General features: G+C 35.5%; 1 protein-coding gene across 3 annotated transcripts in view; it reads right to left on the bottom strand.

The window, feature by feature from the left end:
- LOC138707874 (uncharacterized) overlaps window positions 1–23,019 on the bottom strand; it is a 469,237-nt gene that overhangs the window by 57,048 nt on the left and 389,170 nt on the right. For all 3 annotated transcript variants that reach the window (XM_069837876.1, XM_069837875.1, XM_069837874.1), the window contains exons 6-7: window positions 7,473–7,636; window positions 737–895 (exon numbers count right to left, since the gene is read on the bottom strand). In XM_069837876.1, the coding sequence (XP_069693977.1) occupies window positions 737–895; window positions 7,473–7,636 (323 nt within the window). The remainder of the gene's footprint in view (window positions 1–736; window positions 896–7,472; window positions 7,637–23,019) is intronic.

Raw genomic sequence — 23,019 nt, forward strand, 5'->3', positions numbered from 1 at the left:
AGTTAGTAATTTGCGTGCAATAGTGGTATAAGTCTTCCGGCTTCTAAAGGTTAATACCAGTACTAAGTAGAACATGTGAGACGAAGTGAATTAGGAGAAAACTACTCAATTTGGGGCTGCTGCTGACAAGTATATAGCTAGTCTCGGCTATTTTCGGCTATGTTCTTCTGTGTTGGCAAGATCTCTCTTCATCATACCATGTATTGTTAGTTTCTCTCCCCTGCGTGAAAGTTTTGTTTTATGTTGGTAGTTTTTTCTCTCTTGTTTGCAGGTGTTCTTGTAATTTTTTTGTGTTGAGAGATGTATACAGTATAATAAATATATTGACAGTTTGGAAACAAATGCAAATTTTTCTCTAGTGTCTTCTAGTAGTTCTTGTTGAGCATGTTGTTATCTAATTGATCAGTTTGCAAAGAAGAAGGATCATCAATTGAATTTACTGTACAAGTATGTAATATAGTATGTGTAGGCCCTATACATACAATGCAACCTCTCATTAATCACGTCTTGGCCTCTTCAACTTTCAAATCCATCATCCACACTCTATAAAACACATTTTAACAGAAATCAATTTGGAAAAGTTCCCATGAGTGAATATGACAGATAAATCTTTTGTCAGTTCATAATACAATAGCTCAGTAAGGCCACATAATGAGTTGTGCTCAAAGCAACTACATGAATTCCTCTTGTGAAGTAATACTGAACTGGATTGGAGAAAATGCGTCATGAAACTTACCATTGTGTACGTGCAAAAACGAAGAAGCGTTCACCAATGCCTGTGTCTCCTCCAAGACACCGTATAGTGTACGTCTTGAATGTAGAGTGATCTTTGTAAGTCAAGGTATTGCCTTCAATATACATATGCTGCCAATATCCATGGGACCACTGAGGAAATCTGTTTGAAAATAATTACATTATAGATTATAAACAATTTTATTTTTAAGTGAGAGTTTTGTGAGACAATGAAATGTAGCTCTCGTAAAAATACCGGTATGTTCACTTTAAATGTAACCGACAGCATCGGTCTTCTCATGTATTACCATTTAAGGAAAATCACATTAAAAGTATACTGCACCATAATTATCTTAAGGGATTAGGTACAGCTTACAGCAGTAAAATTTTTGGAAATATTCAACATTTTTCTCCTCCATTATTGTATATTGTACAATAATGAAAATTGGTATGTGTAAAACTCTGTCCTTCTCCTATATAAAAAAATATTTTTACGATTTAAAAAATATATATATTTTTTCAGAATTCAAAATGTGTAGTTCACTGTGCAGTGATGAAACGTTTCCCTCATAACTCATAAACTTATTAACTTTTTCATGTTCTCTCTCTTTCGTTTTATTGCAGGAACTCATGTTTACAATATCATGCTCTTTCAACTACATTTTTTAATAAATTATATATATATATATATATATATATATATATATATATATATATATATATATATACAGTGGGTGATCAAATTATTAGGGACACTTGTAAAAGTAGGAATTTCATCTTCAAATTCACATAAAACACAAGTAATTTGGATTTTCTCAACTGGAAACGCTTTATTACCCTAATAGTGTTTTATAAACAATATTATTACATATTTAATTGTGTAATAATGAATATGGAATGAAATAAACAAGAAAACTAATATTTTGTCACACATCCCTTTGCAGCAATTACAGCATTAACTCTATTTGGCATACTAGAAATGCATTGGATACAATTATTTTTAATTTCTTAGCCATGATGTCACACATTGATCAGTTTTTCTATTAAAGATTGTTTATTTGTAATAATTTCTGAATGAATTTGTCTCTTCATTAGCCCCCACATATTTTCAATCGGATTAACGTCCGGAGAGTTACCAGGCCAATCCAGAACCTTAATTTTGTTGCCAGACAGGAATTTTGTCACCTTATTTGCCTTGTGACAGGGCACAGAGTCATGCATGAACACATAATCACCATCAGGAAACCATTCACGGACTTGTGAAAGAAGCCGTTCCTTCATAACCTTTATGTATTGATATCGTCTTATCATTCCTTGAACAAAATACAGACGACCATGACCACTAATCACAGACCACACCATGAGGCTTAGAGGATCTTTAACAGTCTTCATAATACAGTCATTATTGTACTTTTCACCTTTACGCCTTCTAACGAACACAGATTTGTCAGCAAGTATCTGTAAGGTAGATTCATCTGAAAAACACACCTGTAAAAAGAAATAAACAGTAGGCCTATATAAAACACATTTGCACAAAGTAAAATTGTGACTAACAAAGAAATCATGTGAATGACAAACAATTCATTTTTTTTTCAATCATCCACAGTCCAAAATAGATGCTGCTTTGCCCAAGAGAGACGCTTCTTCACCATGTATGGTTTCAGGAATGGTTTCTTGGCTGGGGTGCGATATGAAAACCCTAACTCTTTGATCCTCCGACGGGTTGTCATAGAAGATATGTTGATTCCAGCATCTCTCATTGGCGCCTTACTATGTAGAAGACTGTTAAACATCCTCTAAGCTTCATGGTGTGGTCTGTGATTAGTGGTCATGGAACTGGTCGCCTGTATTTTGTTCAAGAAATGATGAGACAATATCATTACATAAAGGTTCTGAAGGAACGGCTTCTTCTACAAATCCGTGAATGGTTTCCTGATGGTGATTTTGTGTTCATGCACGACTCTGCGCCCTGTCACAAGGCAAATAAGGTGACAAAATTCCTGTCTGACAACAAAATTAAGGTTCTGGATTGGCCTGGTAACTCTCTGGACCTTAATCCAATTGAAAATATTTGGGAGCTAATGAAGAGGCAAATTCATCTCAGAAATTATTACAAATAAACAATCTTTAATAGAAAAACTGATCAATATGTGGCATCACAGCCCAGAAATTAAAAACAATTGTCTTCAATGCATTTCTAGTATGTCAAAGAGAGTTAAAACTGTAATTGCTGCAAAGGGATGTGTGACAAAATATTAGTTTTCTTGTTTATTTCATTCCATATTCATTATTACACAATTAAGTATGTAATAATATTGTTTATAAAACACTATTTAGAGTAGTAAAGCTTTTCCAGTTAAGAAAATCCAAATTACTTGTGTTTTATGTGAATTTGAAGATGAAATTCCTACTTTTACCAAGTGTCCCTAATAATTTGATCACCCACTGTATATACAGCGGCGGTTCCTCTATATGAGCACAGGAGCACGTGAACACCTTAAAAACCAACAATAATCATATGTATTACTGTATTAATATTATTATATCTATTACTTTCCAATGTGCAATGACGTTCCTGCATTTTTCGTCTCGAGAGAATGTCCCGTTCGTGTGTCGTGTGTCTTTAAATCTCAATTGGACAGGTTGACAGCAGCACGCACAATTTTTCTCTAGTAGGGTGAAATAGCCTGAGGCGAGAATATTTTCTGGTTTGTTACAATGGTTACAATAGCTCTGCTCGCACAAATCTTAACATGCTAGTGACAGAGAAAGAGAGATGCTCCATCTCTCTTGGGTCTGGCATCCTGTTCCTTTCTCCCTCTTTCCTCGTTTTCTCTCTTTACTCTTTCTTTTCAAAATACCATTATGCGCGGTGACTGACTCTGTTGTCTTTTGTTCAGCAAAGTAAGGAAAATACAAGCTGCACTAGTGCGTATTGAGAGTTGAAACAGTAATATTTCAAGTTTGGAAACGGACGTGTATGAAATTGTGAGTGTATTAAATTAAAAGAGAATTAAAACATTCCTCCGTAACACCATGACAGAAGACCGATTAAGTACATTGGCTATGTTGGCAGTGGAAAAAAAAAAAAAAACTTGTTAACAAGATTAGAGACTTCAATAATAAAGTTATTGTTAAGTTTGCATCTCTCAAAACTAGGCGCATGGAGTTTGTCTACAAATAAATCTAGATCTTCAACACCATCTACAACAGCAGTGAAGATGAGTCCTATGAATTAATTTTACTCTACTCTTGCTTAATGGTTTTAATTTTGGTTGCATATGCGTAGATTTGGTGCATGAATATTAGAACTCGTTTTTCTCTGACATGTGATTCAGCTATACGAGAATATATCAGTGTGTTCATTACTCATATTTTTTGTGAACACCCATTCAAGAAAGGCACGAGCCACCACTGTATATATATGTATATATATATATATATATATTTTTTTTTTTGTGTAAGAAGAAAATACTGATATTTGTTCATTTTGTAAAATGAATTTATTTTTTATCAGACAATCTATGAAAGATGGAGAAGTGATCTTGCATCATATTGTAGATATGACATGCATTAATACACACAAGAAATTTCGTCACAGAATGTTGGATAGTTTTTGAGTTATGTGGGAAACGCTTCAACACAGCACAGTGAACTGAATTTTTGGGGGGGAAAAGAATGTAAATCATTTTTTTAAATCGTAAAAATATTTTTTTCATATAGCAAGACAGTGTTTTACACATACTAATTTTCAATATTATACAAGATACAGTAATGGAGGAAAGAATGTTGAATATTTCCAAAATGTTACTGCTGTAAGCTGTACAGCTGTCAAAAGAAAAAGTGGCCGCTCTCCTCAAACAAAGTTCCCTTCGGGTATCTTCGCTACAATTCGGAGCCAGGCGATGTTACATGTTGTTGGACCACGTTGCCTGATATCTACAGTTATAATTGAAGTATACTGTGTGTTATTCGATAGCATAATGGTAGCGTTCAGGCCTCTTATTCATGAGGTCCTGCGTTCGTGCTTTTTATGTCCTTTTTTGTTCTGTTTTTGAGAGAGACAAACTAGACATAATGGCTCCTTTCTCTTTTATGATTATTTTAGTCATTAACATCAGGTTCATTAATATATTATGCCATGACTTTATCATTATCATTATGATACTGTGGCTGCAAATGGAAAGAAAAAAAGATTTTATTCTCAATAAAATATCTTTCGTGGCATAAACATAACAAATTTACTGGCGTCGGCCTTAAAACATTCAAACAATTGAGCGTTCAAAAAACAAAACAAAAAGCCACAATTCAATATTTAGTCTATCTTCCTCTTATCTCGATCATCTTGCAGTCGAGTGGGCATGGAATTGACTAGTCTTTGCAAATAGCGACTGTTCTTAGACACGATATTCCAGGCATTCTGAACAAACACACATAAATGTTCTGTCCATGGGCAGGTCTTTCATTGCAAACCCAGCAATCTCCAATCTTTCCTATTTTCTGCCTTCCTCTTAGTCTCCGCATATGATCCACGTATCCTAATGTCGTCTATTATTCTTTTCAACCAGAGACCCAACCAATTCCTTTTTCTCTTTCTAATCAGTTTCAGCATCATTCTTTCTTCACTCACTTTTTCAAACACAATTTTATTTCTTATTCTGTCTGTCCACTTTACACGCACCGTTCTTCTCCACATCCACATTTCAAATGTTTCAATTCGTTTCTCTTCATTTCGTCGTAATGTCTATGTTCTTTCCCCATACAATGCCACACTCCACACAAAGCACTTCACTAGTCTCTTCCTTAGTTCTTTTTCCAGAGGTCCGCAGAAGATCCTTCTTCTTCTATTAAAAGCTTCCTTTGTTCATGTTTGCAGATTTCTTGGGAAGGACAAGCCTAAATGCGGTAACATCCCGTTGCTTTCCGCACACCACTAGCTCTTTCGCATCTTATTAAATTCCAGGGGGGCCCAAGCGTGGAGATGAGGAGAGTGGATTTGACTAATTGGGCCCTCCGGACTTCACCGAAAGTCACGGCAAGGGTTAAATATTAATTCTATCAGGATGTTTGACCCGGTCAGAGACCGGGAAATCTTAATTAGCCTTTGCCCCCCGCATCCTGGATTAGCTTCTACGAATCATCAGAAAATCTTAGAGTGTGATTGGGCCAATTTTTCCGAAAATGTTTCCACACTTTTGCTCTCGTAGCTCAGCGGACGAACGTCGGAATTTAGATGTCAACGTCTCAGGTTCAATTCCTCGTTACTCCTTTTCATTTTATTGTGGTTCAAGATAGTATAATGTAATAATACAAAAAGAAAAACTAATACCAGTATTATGCAACTGGATTTTTCGAAACCTAATATTAAATTTATGTTATTTATATCGCTAAAGAACGATTACAATATAAATAACTTGAATATTATTTATACAGTATCACTAAAGAACGATAACAGAATATAAATGATAAATATCGGTTTGTTTAATTAATATATTGCGAAAGAACAATAACAATATAAATAACTTGAATATTGTTTTATAATGCTAATGAAGGAAAACAATATAAATGATAACTTGAATATTATTTAAATCGCTAAAGAACGATAACAATATAAAAAACGTGAATATTATTCATATCGGAATTTCACAGATTTATTACAGATGTATTTAAGAAATTGTAGAAGAATAGTAATTAGTAACAGTGTCCTATTTATTCTTCTTGGAGCCAAATTTGTAACTTTTAAAAGTGTGGTTACTATGTTGAAGTGTATGTGTTGCAACGGATGCTTGATTTGTTATGTATGTGAGTCAGTTATGGGAAGCTTGATGTCGTCGCAATGTCGCAATTATAGTTTGATTGTGTTTGTGTGACTATTGTGTATTAATTTATGATGTATGGTACGGTAAGCTGCATATTTGTGTTATAGAAGTGTTACGTATGTGTGTTGTTAATGTTTTTGTATGTTTCAAATTGATACCTGATATTTGTTTTGCAATCGCAATGCCTAATTTACGGATTGCTTATGTTTTGCTTACATTGCGTAAGCTAATTTAATTTTCTTTTCCATTTCTCTTTATGCTTGTCTTTTTTGTGTATAAAACTGTAGCCCTAACATACAATAGGGCTAACCCACATTGGAGATACAATAATAATTATTATTCATATCGTTATAATACGATAACAGAATACAAATGATGACCTGAATTTTATTCATATCTCTAAAGAACGATAACAAAATATAAATAACGTGATATCCATAAAGAACGATAACTGGATATAAATGATAATTTGAATATCATTTACATCGCTAAAGAACGATTAAAAAATAAAATGAAAACTTGAAGAAGGCCCGAACCCACGACCTTTGAATCATTAAACAAGCACTCTACCACTGGTCTACGAGGCGCAGATATGGAACACTTTCATAGTTCCGGAACTGCTTGTACAAGCACATGCATCGTGTAACATCGCCGCGACCCGAAGTGGACTTTGAAAATATTCGCTGTTCACGAGTGCAGCCACTTTTTTTTTTGACAGCTGTACCTAACTCCTTAATTGTTTTTTTATATATTGCTTCCACTCAAGTGGAATGAATGGGTACAAAAATTTATCATAATTTCGTTGTTATTGTTGCTTCCACTGCTTGTAAGTGAGTTACCAAAGCCTCTTATGTATTTAAAAAGTGGTAGCTTATGTAATAGTGTTTTACATTAAAAATAAATAATTGAGTGTTTATTTACCTGCAGTTGCTGGTATCCACTTGAGGTGGCCAAACCTGAGCAGGCATTACATTCAAATTGAGTGTCTCGTATCCTGCTGTGGCACTTCTAAGATTCGTACTGCATGTGGAGTCACTGGAGAAGGCCATGTAGACATTTCCAGTCCCAATCTCTTCCCTATACAGCTGAAAACATATGAGAAGGAAACATTCTGGTATCAATGAAAATTTAATTCTTATTCACATGCGTAAAATTGACTACTGGGTTTGCACAATACATTCGTGCACATACAAATGGGTCAAATTCTCGTCTCCTAACTCTTTCTCTTTACAAATACGTACAAATCGCATAATTATACCAATGCTAAATAATCACTCTATTTGAAGAAGTCGGAGATTTGTTTGTATCTTCTTAGCAATATTTCATGTCAAATTATCTACGTAGTAAAATTAAACTTATTCCCTTTTCGAGATAGTACATTATACTGTATGAACTGTATATAGAATGACGTGTATGCCAGCGCTTAAGTTTTTAAAAATGTTTCATTGAAGAAATAATTTTTGTGGACACGGAATTTTATTCAAAATATTTTTTGTGGTAAATGTAAATCAAACAGTAAATTGACTTAGGTAAACCCTTATGAGTAGATAGTTATTTTTTTGTAAATTTTTGGTATGGAGGTTCAATATGAGGATGATGATGATGATGATGATAATAATAATAATAATAATAATAATAATAATAATAATGAATCAGTGTCTCTACAATGACACATTTTCTCATAAGTTTTATGCGTTCTGCAACAAATAAATTCTGTGTATTGTTATACAATGACTGTACTTTGTATATTGTACTACCATTTTGAATACATACAGGAATAAAATCACATATTGCAATCATGAATAAGAAAATAAAACTTCAATTTTTTACATCATATAAACCAATTTTTTTTGTAATGTCACAAAGTTAAATATTTGGTTTCAATCATGAATTGTCATGTTTATATAAATCATTAATTATGAACGAGTTTCCATAACATTACTGTTCGTAGGCCTATATTGTATTCACTTCTAATATCAATTGGTTACTAAAGAAAATCTGTATTTTGAACTTAGACATAATATGGTACGTACGTAGGTAGTTACATAGACAGATAGACGGACAGACCAAAGAACCGATGGGCAGCTGGACAGACAGACAGACAGACACACAGACAGACAGACAGATGGACCAAAGAACCAAGAGACTGATGGACAGATAGACTTACAGTTGGACAGACGAACAGACAGACCGACAGAAGGACAGAGAGAGAGACAGACAGACAGATTTATTCGTTCCATAATAGTCTTAGAGTTGCTTTACAGCTAGAGTTAGGAACATGCACAAATCTTGTATTTAACACACAAAAATGCAAATATGAAATATATACAGTAGGTCTAGAGTATAACGTTAATATTTATGTTTAACATATGCATAGTCAATGCAATATTGTGGTTACCATTTAATAATGTACCGTATGAAATGTACATAGATTATCATCATCTTCCAAACATGTATTAGGCCATGTGGCCTGTTACAGACTGAATCCATCTTTCCGCAGGACATCTTATTAACAGAGAATTACACTGTATTCTAGAAATGTAACCCTTTGTATTTTAATTTTACTCTTTATATTTTTTTTGTCTTTGTGTAAATGTGTTAACCTGCATCATACTCTGTTTATTTGTCAGTGTTTATTTGTTTATATTTATTTATTTTTCTATGTTTATTTGTGCTAAATTTGTTTGTGCATGTGTGAGTGTATGTGTGCGTGCATATATTATGTAATCTGACGATGTCATATTCAGGCTTTGTATATTGGTTTCTGACAAATATTATTATATTTTTATTACGTTCATAGTTACACAGTACATACTGTGAAATGTCAAGAATTCATCTACAGAATAGAAGAAAAGGTGCGAGATTATGAGTAAATTTTTAGTTTCGCCTTAAATAATACAGTGTTTTGGTTATGATTTTTAATGTCCTCAGGAAGACTATAGAATATTTTTATTGTCATGTAACGTACTCCTTTTTGATAGCATGATAAATTTGATGATGGTGCATGAAAATGATTCTTTCTACGAGTATTTATACTATGTATGGCTGAATCAGTTGGAAAATTTTCTTTATTACATGAAAGGAAATTTACGAAAGAGTATAATATTATGCACTGATTTGTTAAGGTCAGAATTTCTAACTTTTCAGCAAATTGTCTACACAATACTCTAGGCTTTACTCCAGCTATTATTCTAATTCCTCTTTATTGTGGTAAGAATATATTTTTACTATATGCAGAATTTCCCCAAAATATTATTCTGTATGACATACTGGAATGAAAATAGGCAAAGTATATTGTTTTTAAAATTGTACTGTTTAGAAATGTTTGTAACAATCTATTCACAAAGCATACTGAGCTTATTTTGGGGGTTATTTCTTCAATATGGTTTTTCCAGTGTAATATGTTATTAACATGCATACCAAGAAATGCTTTGTTGATTTTCTATCAGGTATATATTATTGAAAAATTTGTCTAACGTTAGAGAGATTAAGTCTCACAGAGTTTGTGTGCACTCGATGTTGGTTCTAACATCTAGTCAGCCCACTCGAGGTTTGTGGATATAAGTGGAAAAATTGAGAGGGATTGGATGAAGTTCCTGGGTAGCTCAGTCGGTAGAGCACTGGTGCATTCAACCAGAGGCCCCGGGAGCAATACCCAGCCTCGGAATAATTTTTCCCTTGAAATTATTCAATAACTAAATTGTTGCGAAACTCATGAAGCATATATTGAAAATTATCCACCTTCCTAACATGGTTTGCTTTGGTTCTTGATATCCCGATTTAAACTTATGAAACTTGTTCCTTCTTCTCATCATTTGTCAATGTAGTAGACATATTCCAGTTTGCATGACAATAAAGCGATATGGGTGGGCTCATGTCTGTCCCCTTTATGTGATTATTTGATTAAATAACAATAATTATACAACATGACGTTTACATATAGAGTTTGTCTCTTTTTTTTAATTGCACAGATCATATAAACATACATTTTCATTGTTGCAACATGTTTCCCTTGTGATTTCCCACTGAAAGCATAGTCTTAACCAACAGTGCTGCCTTGATTTTGTTAATCTGTTTTCAGGGATCGTTTCATTTTCTCATTGGATATATTTGACAATTTATACATTTTTTGTGGGGTCTAGTTATTGCAAATAATAATTTAACAAATCATTCAACAGATATTGTAGTTCCAATGAAAGTCGGTCGAGGGTTACTATGTGCAGAAGGAGTATTGGCTGGAGTCCGCTTTAGAGCAGTGGTTCTTAAGCTTTAGATCGAGGACCCCTTTCATATGATGTGCACTTTGCCGGACCCCTAACACATTAGTCTAACCTTATACTTTTACTTAGTACAAGGTAAGAAAATATTTTACGTATAAAAGCTATTTAGTTTTCATTATACAAATGATTAGAAATTCTAGTTTGTTTACAAACTTGACCAAAATTAGCTTTGTTAACGTTAAAAAAATGTTATAACTACAGCATTTTAAAATGAAAATTAAGATATATTTATTCATGTTTTCTATGAGAAGGATGATACTGTTCCTTTGCTACTAGATGTGTAATAATAGCTAGTTCAGACCTGCAACGTGTGAGAATCTGCCACCAGAACCTCAGACGATACCAGAAGGAAGGTGATCAGTTCTTATGTTGCAGGTGACAAGTCCCAGTGCCATAATTTTCAGTCGATCTAGCATGGAATGGAAACATACCGGATACCCTCACCCTGAAAGGGTCAAGTTGCAAGAATTGCAGGTAAAGTCATGTTCTCTTTTTTTTCTCTCTTTTTTCGATTATCGAGGTCCACTGATAGTGCAATTTCTGGAGCAGAGACAACTGATCAATGCCCAATGCTACATAGATATTCTCGAACATCTTAGAAAATAACATCAAGAATGAATGCCCAGGCCTTTTGACAAGAAGAGTGATTTTATTCCGTAACAATACTCGAGCTGACACTGCCAGATCAAAAAGAGACGCATACAGCCCAGAATTATCTCCATGTGATTTCCATATTTTTGGGGATTTGAAGAAAAGTCTAAGGGGGAGAGATTTCTATTGGACGAAGCATTGCAAAATACTGCTAAACATAGGTTCATCTCCAGGCCATAGGGATTCTATGAAACTGGTATCCGTCACCAGGTGTCAAAGTGAGATAAATGCAGTGGCGATTCCTCCATGAAGGATATGAGGATAATCCTACAGTTTAATTTCGTGCCTCTGAGGATAGAAAACATTTTAATTACAGATTTTGATTTTCAATGAGTTCCGATGTAATAATTTCCTTTTAAGTTTCCACTTTCTGTCGTGAGTTGTCGCCACTGCACAGCTCAGAAATAATTTCCGAGGAACCATCCAAATATCTTACAGCAAACGGTTTTTCTAGCAGCGAGGTTATTCGACAGGGGAGGGTGCGGAGGGCGGGGTATAGCTTGAGGATGTGACCGTGTATCTTAATACTACGACCCTTCTTTTTGTGTGATGGAGAGACTACAATAAGAATTTTCAAGCACATCCTTATATCCTTCTTAAATGCAGTTCATTGGTCATTTTCAAAAGAATAGAATAAACGGAATAATAAATAATTTAAAATTATATATAAATAAAATGAATAAAAAATGAAATTACATAAAAATAAATCAAATAAGCTATAATAAATACAAGAATTAACAGGACTTTCAGATGACAGGACAGCCGAAAGAATATCTGAAGTTGTATTTGATCATTTAGAAGAATTTAATTGCGCAAACATACGACGGAGCATCGGTAAATATCGGGCAGTACAATGGCTTAGGATCCATCTTCGCAACTAAAAAGGGGAGGAGAATCGAACTTCACTACAAATAAATTGCCAGTTCCAGAATGGTGAGTCAAAGACTAACATAGGCCTACTTGTATTGATTTTGCATCCTCTATTATTATTATTATTATTATTATTATTATTATTACTAATATATTATAATTATATTATTATTATTATTATTATTATTATTATTATTATTATTTTAATATTAGTTTCTGTCTTGGTCATCAGTCGTCAATCTCATATCTTACATACAAAAAATATCACGAGTCGCTAATGGATAAATGTGTTAACAACCGCGGTGAGTATTAAGAATTGAGTTTAATTTCTTTTTATTAGCAATGGAGTTATTTACTTTCGATTGTTACATTCGTTATTAAATTTTCCATATTTCTACAAGCGCGAGGCTGTGTGTGGCAGCATGTTTCACACGGTTCTGTACAAGAACGTCTCGCAATGTCTCCACCCTGCTTGCAGGTCTACAGATGAGTTACCATTGTACAGTATAAATCAATCAGTTGCGATTATTTCCTTGGCTGACAAGTGTCAGTAATTACGATAGCTATTATATGTTGTCTGTCCACTTGGACAAGAAGTATAGTCTGATCTCTGTTTGAAGTCCCTGACAACAAATTTGCCTGTCTTTTAACTCAGATATTGTTTCCACTGTCTCTGGTGTTATCCACTGGCTAATTCGTGAATTGTTGTTCTTATTATCGTTCAGCTAATACTATACACTGGTTATGGATCATGAAAGTCAGTTGGCGGAAAATAAACAACGCGCTTCTCAGTTAGAAATTCACTACTGTGTTCAGAAATACAGTATCAGGATTCTCAAGTACAATAATAATTTATCAAGTAAGGCTAAACAGGTTCACGACCGTCGATACTTAAGTAGCACTAATATTCTTTAATCGGAGAGGAAAGTGATTGTTACTTGTACCCATTTCTGATTGCATGGTATATCATATAATTATAATTTATGAACTCGTATTTGCTAGGAATGTTACTCATATTCATGTCAGATTTAGGTTTGGAAGCTATTAGAAGCAACGAACATACGCTGTATTTCTATCTTGAGAAAACTGCCCGCAGGTATAATGATGTAAGGTAAAGGGAATTTTGCTCGTCGTATTATGAAAATGGGATATTACAGATTATGGCAATTACCTAGTTCTCCGTTACGGATGAACGAACAGACATGAACGATGCATAAATGAATCCAACACAGACTTAAACTGCTCTTTCAATTTTTTTTTAAACAGAAAACATATTTTTTTTTTATTTCGTTGTTACGAAGACAAAGCCACGATGCAAGAACACTCGACGGGTAGCATTTCAGAGGTGCTTCAATTTGTATGAGTATATAGCTTATATCACCCATACATTATTTTAATACATTCCAAATCACTGTTGCCGTAACAGTATTGATAACGAATAATTAATTGTATGCTAATGTTAAAGATAACAATAAAAGAGATAGAACTGTAAACTACAATAGGCCAGACATAATATTGTGCAATAATCAAAGGGCAAAACATACGTTGTTAGTACTACTGTTACTTATACTGCTAACTGGAAAAGAAACATATTAAAATTATGAAACATTGCGCTGAAAAGTGAAACTTAGAAGACATGGAACCAGAAAAATCGTTTAAATGGTTCCAAATAGAGTTGAGAACATGCCTAAATATAGTGTCTCCCAAGAAGTCCCTATCCTATTCCAACCCCATTCTAACCATCATGACACTGAAATGTGAGGTTGGCCATTATGACGTTTGAGCTGCTTAACAATTATTTCCATTTCAAAATGTTTTCTCACTTTATTCTCTATGGTTGAAAGTTTGTGAAATATACTGCGTAGGCTACTGTAAATTTATACACTCACAAATAGCCTATGTTCTTCTCTTCTTCGACTGTCGTTAGGTGATAATGAATTTTGTGAACAAAGTGCTGGAGAGTAAGTTCAGATTCTGGTTCTACGTCTGAAAGAACACTGATAAAAAATAAGAAGTTATTTGGGAAGGGCAAAACTGAGGAAAAAAAAACCCTCAAGATTGTGCAATATGTTAGAAACTACTTGCGAAGTGTGATTGAAAGAGAAGTTTTGTTATGGGAAAATATTAACAAATTAATCGCTGATAAGTAGTGTAGGAATCAGTAGCCTGCTCCAAACAAAATTTTCTAAATTGACAATCTCAATAGTTATCACTGAAGCTTGGACATTTAGCCATTTTAAACGTTAAAAGTAAGCAGCCAAAAAGACACCAAAACGTCCAAAATATTTACTAAAAATAGCACTAAAATGGGAACTGATATTAATAACGTACGCCCTTGTGCACGAACAGTTCTACTTGGCTACAACTACATTACATACCTACTACTTACGCAAACAAGGGCACCTACAGGGCTTAGCCAGTGGTAGCAAATTTTTTACGCATTTTTTAAATATTTTTCTCTACGTATTCAGTACATGTTTTCTCAAACCCTCGGTAAACAATTCAACAAAAGCGAGTGCTTTAAACTATGAATGCGTGCGCAGGATAATTTAAATTTCAGAACTGGTTATTTTTCATGTTCAATTTTCTCTCTCTTCCATCCGTTTCCTCTAATTTTCTAACCATCTTGCAATCACTGAGATTGGATCCTGCGGGCGCCCTTGTTCGTGCACCCAGCCGATATTCCACCGGTGCATACACACCTTTGTTTAAATGACCGTATGCCAGCCGTGGCGAAAATGTAACTCGCGAGCACATTGTGGCTCGCAATGATAGCTATGCATTTCTCTTGCTTCCTACCTGCCCCAACCCCCACCCTCTCACTCACTGGAGTCAAACTCCGTTCCATTTGTATTTGTCTTTGACCTGCGAGTGGCGTATCGTCGCAATGTCTCTCTCGAAACCATGTATCTCTACAAAACAAAAGTTTCAAGTAGGATGGGAGGAAGCATTTTTTGGCTACCAATATGATGAAAATATTAAATGTATGATTTGTTCACAAGTATTATGAGGAAAAGATTGTATAACATAAAACGGCATTATACTACATATCACTCATGAAACATTAAAAGGTTAAGTATTATTATTATTATTATTATTATTATTATTATTATTATTATTATTATTATTATTATCTCTGTACGTCGATTCTTTTCCAGTAGATATACGAATAATGCGGTTAGATCTTCAATTTAAACTCACAGATTTACAATGTGATGTTAAATGAAAGCTAGATGTAAGAACTTGACAAATGTTGAACTATTCAAATCTTTGCCAAAAGATAAATATCCGAAGCTTCGTTCTTTCGCTTGCTCTGTTGAAGGCATATTCGCTACAATTTACGTGTGTGAAAAATTATTTTCAACAATGAAAATAGTAAAAACCAAATTTAGATCACGACTGACAGACAAATACCTTCGTGATCAACTACGACCGGCAGTAAGTGACATAATTCCTGATTTTGAAAATCTGTCGCAGCGACATTCTGAAGACAGTTAATTTTAGGTTGTGATAATGTGCCCTATGTTTTCTTATTCATTTCTTTCTTCGTTATATGTACTAAACATTAGTTTGTAACTTTATATTGTATAAAATTATATTTGAGTGCTTGATATAAGGCAAATGAAAATCCGCTAATAAGTCAGACAGTTGCTTCTCTTCCCCTCCGGGTGTCCGCCTCCCTTCATAGGTGCTATGCACGTTGCAGGTTACACAGTGGCTCGGCGCACGATCACATTTTCGCCACGGCTGCCGTATGCTCATGTCACGCGACCAACATCTAGTAAATGTACCATTAACCTTACATCCACGGGACTGAAACCGCCAGGCCTGATGATATAACTAAATAATTTATTAACATCACTCATTCTCGTCTAAGCAGTAAATGCACATTTTCCCAAATGAAAACATACTGTATACTGATAAATAATTGAACCAACTTAAATGTTCGGCATCTGATATACAAAAATAAATACTAAGTTTGACTTCAGCTTAGATTTAGCAATTTGTCGGCATCAACTGAACTTGATTATGTGAAATATGACTGATAAAGTAATTTTCTTACAGTCTTACTGTCTGCTTTAAATCTAAAATTATTAAATTGTATACAGTCTATAAGAGTATTCGGACCTTAAGGTATATGTACACCCACAAAACGCAAAAAATGATGAAAAATTATAATTTTCAAAATATGACTATTTTAATAGAGAATTTTCTCCCCTTTAATTCGACATAGAACATTTTCGATTTATGCCTTATGGTTTTTCAGATAAGTCCCATTTTCCAAAATGCTGCATCATCAGCCACGGTCACTTACTTTTGGACTGCATTACTTTTGGAGTAATCTTCGTAGCAGTCAATCCCCTCGTCCAGCATTGCTTGTAAAATAAACTTCTTTCTAGTCCCGAAATAGATGCATAGATATCTGGGCATGATCATTAGATTGAAAAAACCTTTTTACATAATGAAGTAATTTATAATCTTTTACTGTTAGTCATAAAACTGTAAATTTGTGTGTCAATGATGTTGTACGTCATTTTAATAAGAGTCCAAAAGTAAAAATTACAATTCTGAGGAGGATGGGCATAAACCCTGGGACAAACACCATCGCAGGATTTGTTGCATCAATGGAAATAGGGACAAAAATGCCAAAAAAAAAAAACATTCAACACCTGAAGTTAAAACAAGGAGGAGGTATTTGAGTGGCAGAAAGAAGCTGAAACTGGACCGACATGAAGCTGCTTAAGGGGGGACATATGATGATGGAGTCTTCTAGGCTCCGAAAGTTTGTGGCTCATTTCCTGTAAATAGTAATTTTAGAATATTTAATTCTTTCAAACATGATATCTCAGCCAAATATGGTGATACCAAGAAGATATTGGTGTCATTTTGAAGCTTGAAATGTCCCCCAGTGCCTGACAATGAGTAAAATAACATTAATTTAATTAATAATTATCTATGGATTTTTTACATGATTTATGCAACATAAAATATTATTTTAAGCTACATATATGGCAATATTTAATTGATGTAAATAAAAATAAAAAATTTCTCTATGTCAGGCACTAAAGAATAGTTTTAGCTATAAAGCAGTGAAAAAAACTGTGGCTCTATCTTAAAAACAGCATGAGCTATCATGTTTCAAGTTGCATGTCAAAATTATAAACAAAATAATTTTTATAAACAATTTAGACATGGATCTGTTCACTTCATTCTGTTTCTGGTACCATTCTCAATTGTATAAAAATTTTACAGAGCAAAATTATACAAAACAAAATTTTTGTATGTAAAGGTGTACATATACCTTAAATTGCAGTAGAGCAGAGAATGTAATCTATTCGTCTCTTTCTTTCTCATGAATTTCACCACAAGAGCTATCCTTTTCTAATGAAACGAGATTGCCACATTTCCGTAAAATATACAGTAATCGATAAAAAAAAACACGTGAATATATACGTAGTTACGTACAGAATTTGAAGCTGCATCTGTTGGCGTGAATGAAAAATGTCTTACATAGTAACTAAGGGTTAAAATACCAATGTAATGAAAATTTACTCCACATACAAAATCTTCCATGCATGAAACATATCACGTCATAAATCCTAAATTAAATCCGTCAGAAACTTTTTCTTTTTACTTTTGGTAAATAAATATTCACTCTCCACGTACGTAAGTTTAAATCTACATTTGAATGATAAGAAAATGTAGAATGTCTCTTTCTTTTCAGTCATAGTCAGAAATTCTTACACAAACATGAACAATTCAGCCAGCGGAAAACTTTTTTGGTGTTGACTGCTACAAGGGGTCAAAGCGGGAGAAATGTCCTTCGAAGGTGGAAGTTATTTTTAAAACAAACCCCAAGTCTGTAGCTCATTTAGTTCTAGGATTATTTAGGAAAGGGTAGGTATCTGTTCTGTTTCGTTCTGACGCGCCGCGTTAGCTCAAGGTTGCAGCTATCGCACAACATACTGTACACATTCGAAATCTGCCCGCGGTAATCACGGAGTTATACATTTTAATTTTGATATGGTCACATTGACTCATTACTAACTTTTATAGCGTAATATATCCAATTATATACAAGTGAGGAAAGTAATTTTATATGTGTATATGCGTGTGCGTGTGCGTGTGCATGTGCGCGTGTGCTTGTGCTTAGAGTTTCTTAAAATAAAACTTGTGCAAGATAAAATAAGATATAAGCCTAGAAGATATCAGAGTGTAAAATGTATTCTCAAATTAAGAAGAAACGTTCTATGGGTACGCTTAGGGGAAGGAATGCAGCATTGTTATGAACGTCCTGGACTATTTTTTTAAGACAATGAATGTGAGTAGCTCGGTTACAGAAAGTGTTAAAGCGACAGGTTATTCTGAGTGAACAATATATGCTATAAGGAAGGAACCAAAACAGGGTCCTTTGCGAACTCTGCCCAAGAAAAACAAACAAAGGAAGGACAGAAGAAAACCACGAGACAAATTAAATATGCTATTATGCATACTGGGGTACGTCGAGTGGTTCATTCTCTTTTATTTGCAAACACACCTCAGACACTGAACGTAATTCTGACAAGGGTAAGTGAAGACGATTCTTTGCCACAATTTTCCAGAACTACGTCGTATCATTTCTTGCATGACATAGGCTTCCGGTACCTAAGAAGAGGCAACAAATCTGCTTTCATCGAAACCAATGAAATTATTACTTGGAAGCACAGATACTTACGGGAGATCAAACGTTTCGTGAAGGAAGAACTTTTTAGGACATTTCGGCCAGTGTATAGCTCACCCAGTATCGTGATGAATTTGGGGAGCTGCAACGAGTAGTGAAATCCAGCTTCGAAAGCCAGTTTTAACGGTTTGGAGGATCATCGTGCTAACCACACCTTACTCACGTACTGGTTGGATGATCACTCACAGCCACCGGCGTAGTTCAGGCGGTAGCGAGATTGTCAGCTGATACAGGGCTGCGCTCGGGAGTGGGTTCGATTCCCAGTTGGTTTTCCCAACCCTAAAGGGAATATCAGGTAACCCAATGCGAATTCTCGCCTCATTTCGCTAAATATTATCTCGCTGTCACAATTCCATGAATGGAATTAAGAAATCTTGAATTTTTGAAAAAACAAGGGGAATTAGCCTAGCAACATCTTCCAATATATATATATATATATATATATATATATATATATATATATATATATATATATATTCAGGAAGTATTTTCTGCAGTTGATTGATTGGAGAAACAACGAACGAAATACGCAGTTCTCGAATAATTTCTCACTTACTAGGCTATATTAACAATTTGTTCTGTTTTCAGTTCCAGCCACTGGTTCTTATGTGGTCAATTTACGAGGTGCAACGAGTATGTACACTGATAACAGTTTGGATTACAAGCCAACCTATTTTGAAAAGCTCATGACAATATTTTCTTTAATGTTTTATATGAAATCTACCTTACAGATGAGTTTGAGAATTATTAAAATACGTTAAAATTTCCACTAATATAAATATGAACTAACAGTAAGCTACATTTCCCACTGCACACGGTTAAAAAAAATTGCCCGCTGACAGAGGACCAAGAAAGAAATAGATTTTCTGGTTTTTAGCGGTAACATCAAAGACTCTTAAATCCTTTACAGGCAGCGAAATAAAGAGTAACTGTGTGTGTTTTTTCGTGTGTTTGTTCTGTATTGCTTTAAAGCTGTAGTCTCCCGTCATATCGACCACATGACAGAAATCTCGCCAAGTTTGAATGTCTGATGTTGGTTCGTAATTCTCATGATGAAACGGGCTCAGGATCCAAGTCCTTGGAGGTGAGTGATGGTGCTCATGATAATATTGTACTTTATTTCAAACTCCTTTAGATTATTATTTCTTCCCCTGAAGGTAAGCAAAGGAGATCTACTTGATACTTGAACCATAAGATCGAATTCCGATACTTAAATCAACATTCTGTCCTGCAGAGAGACCGTTGGGATTCTTTCTTTATGGTCGATTAGACTGTATTAGTTTCGCTTATACTGTGTGTTGCAAACACTGCAGGCCTATATGGGACCGAAGTCAAAGAATTACAGAATCCTTTACAGTTGACTAGTCACCAGTGACCTGTCGGCCTGCACCGCAAAGAGAGCGAGCTAACTGAAATTTCTCGCTTTTTGTGTCGCTTCGGAGCAGCGATAACAGTAATAAAATGATGCTTCGATCTGTTGGCAATATTTACGAACTTCACTGTAACAAAGGCAAAACTAATAAAACTTATCATTTCTGACCGATATCAATTTTATGATATTCCACATCGCTATCCAAATATTCTTAATATTTTTGGTGGTCTTCCAAGCGATCTTCTTCCTCTGGGGGTGTTACGGAGAACTTTTCTTGAATAATTTCTATGGAAAATTGTTCCGGGGCTGGGTATCGATGCTGGGACCCTTCACTTAGCGCACGAATGCTCTACCGACTAAGCTACCCCAGGAACTATACACGACACCTTCACAATTCTCCCCTTTTCTATCCACACAACTCAATGGGCTGACAAGACGCCAGAAACTCAACGTTGAGTGCACACAATTCTGTGTGACTTAAATTGTGGCTTTCTGTTAACGTACCTACAGTAATGAATATATTATGCAAATCTGACTTTCAGGCAGAAGCTCCCTGTGGACAGGCTTGAATTGAGACGGAGTCGTGTATAGTTCCTGGGGTAGCTCAGTCGGTAGAGCATTCGATACCCGGCCCCGGAACAATTTTTCCCTTCAAATTATTCAAGACTGCTTCACAGGAAGCTTCTACCTGAAAACCAGATTTGCATAAATTTTCTTGGGTACGGTATCCTAGTTTTGTCCATTATGTTTATATGTTGTAGCCAATTTACCCAGTGCCGATTAATGTAATGTCTTATTGGTGCAATTTTGTGTTCCACAATATCTGAATTTCTCTTCCGGTGTAGCAATGTGTAGCCTGCGGTTTTTCTGAGAAATTTCTTCTCGACTGAAGTGAGTCGTTGCGCATCCTGTTCCCTAATTGCCCATGCTTCACTACCATACATGAGTACCCGTTGTTTGTCGAGGTTTCACTTCACCTACACACTAGATGGACGCAAGATGAAACTACTGTGACATGGGCCAGCGGACACTACAACTGCTTACCATAGCGCTTCTTGCGCTGCAGCGGACCTGAAGAACTGGAGAGATGAAAATTCTCTCTCCGCTGACCTCGAAGTCAGGTTCCTCCATTAAGTACTCTCACGGTTGTAGAGTCAAATTGTACCGATTTCGTCCTTTATATTAGGGCTGGGCAGCAAGAGCGGATTCTACTCTCTCACGGGGAGCCATATGACTTCTCTTCTACCCTTTTCTTCCCCGCCGAACACCGCGCAGCGTTGATACCATGACGTCCCCGTTTACAGTTTGGAATCGCTCCCGGTGCGCAGCCCTGCTTTATATAATACACAGGGGCGGCTCTACAAGGGAGTAGCAAGTTAGAGTTTCCCCCAGAAATTTTAAAAGTAAATAATGCGTGTAATAATCAGTGATGACTTACCAATAGGCTTATATACTCTTCTAAACATAATAACAAATACCCCTATTATCTGTAGAGGACTTGTATGTTCGTATGTACTAGCCTTGTTAACTCTGTGTCTGCTAAGGGACTTCAGGTGCTAAAGGGGCAGGTGCGGGGAGAAATTCTGGAGGCGTGACCTTCGCTAGCAGACAGTTTATGACGTGTATACACACTTCGTTTGACCCTAGATCATACTGTAGCCTTCTGTGCCCGAGGTTGCGGATTCGATCCCGCCTCAGGACGATGGCATTTATGTGTGCTTAAATGCGACAGGCTCATGTCAGTAGATTTACTGGCATGTAAAAGAACTCCTGCAGGACAAAATTCCGGCACACTGGCGACGCTGATATAACCTCGGCAGTTGCGAGCGTCGTTAAATAAAACAATTTATCATCATCATCATGTACACTTTCAAGAAGTTGGTTACATATTGGCCCGTTCCGGTCTCATACTATAGATCGAGAAGTTTCTTCAAAGATCTTCCAGAATTTCTTGTACCAGCCAGGGTGTAATTCCTTTAGCTTTCTAGAATATCTGTTATAATACAATTCATTAATTGTTCTGCCCGTCGGCCTGGTTGGCGAGTTGGTATAGCGCTGGCCTTCTATGCCCAAGGTTGCGTGTTCGATCCCGGGCCAGATCGATGACATTTAAGTGTACTTAAATACGACAGGCTCATGTCAGTAGATTTACTGGCATGTAAAAGAACTCCTGTGAGACAAAATTCCGGTACATCCGGCGACGCTGATATAACCTCTGCAGTTGCGAGCGTCGTTAAATAAAACATAACATTAACAATGTTCTGCCCAAGGCCAGGTCTTTCACTGCACGAGGTCGGATGAGTCTAATTACGAATTATAGGGGCATGGGTTAGTTTTTGTCTTGAACTCGGTAGAGACACGCCCGACCTTCCCTTCTACTCCTACCCCATCCACAGAAACGTTGTTCCCGTACTGCACATCGCTAGTGTCTTGACAAAAGGCATGAGCTGTACGTACGATGCAGCGTAACCTATAACCAATACTTTTTTCAGCCCTACTTATGAGTTATGACAATGTACAGTTATGTATTTACAATTTACATGTAACATCCTTATACATTTTATCAGAAATTTC

Source organism: Periplaneta americana, chromosome 10, assembly GCF_040183065.1.
Source record: "Periplaneta americana isolate PAMFEO1 chromosome 10, P.americana_PAMFEO1_priV1, whole genome shotgun sequence".
Taxonomy (NCBI): Eukaryota; Metazoa; Arthropoda; class Insecta; order Blattodea; family Blattidae; genus Periplaneta; species Periplaneta americana.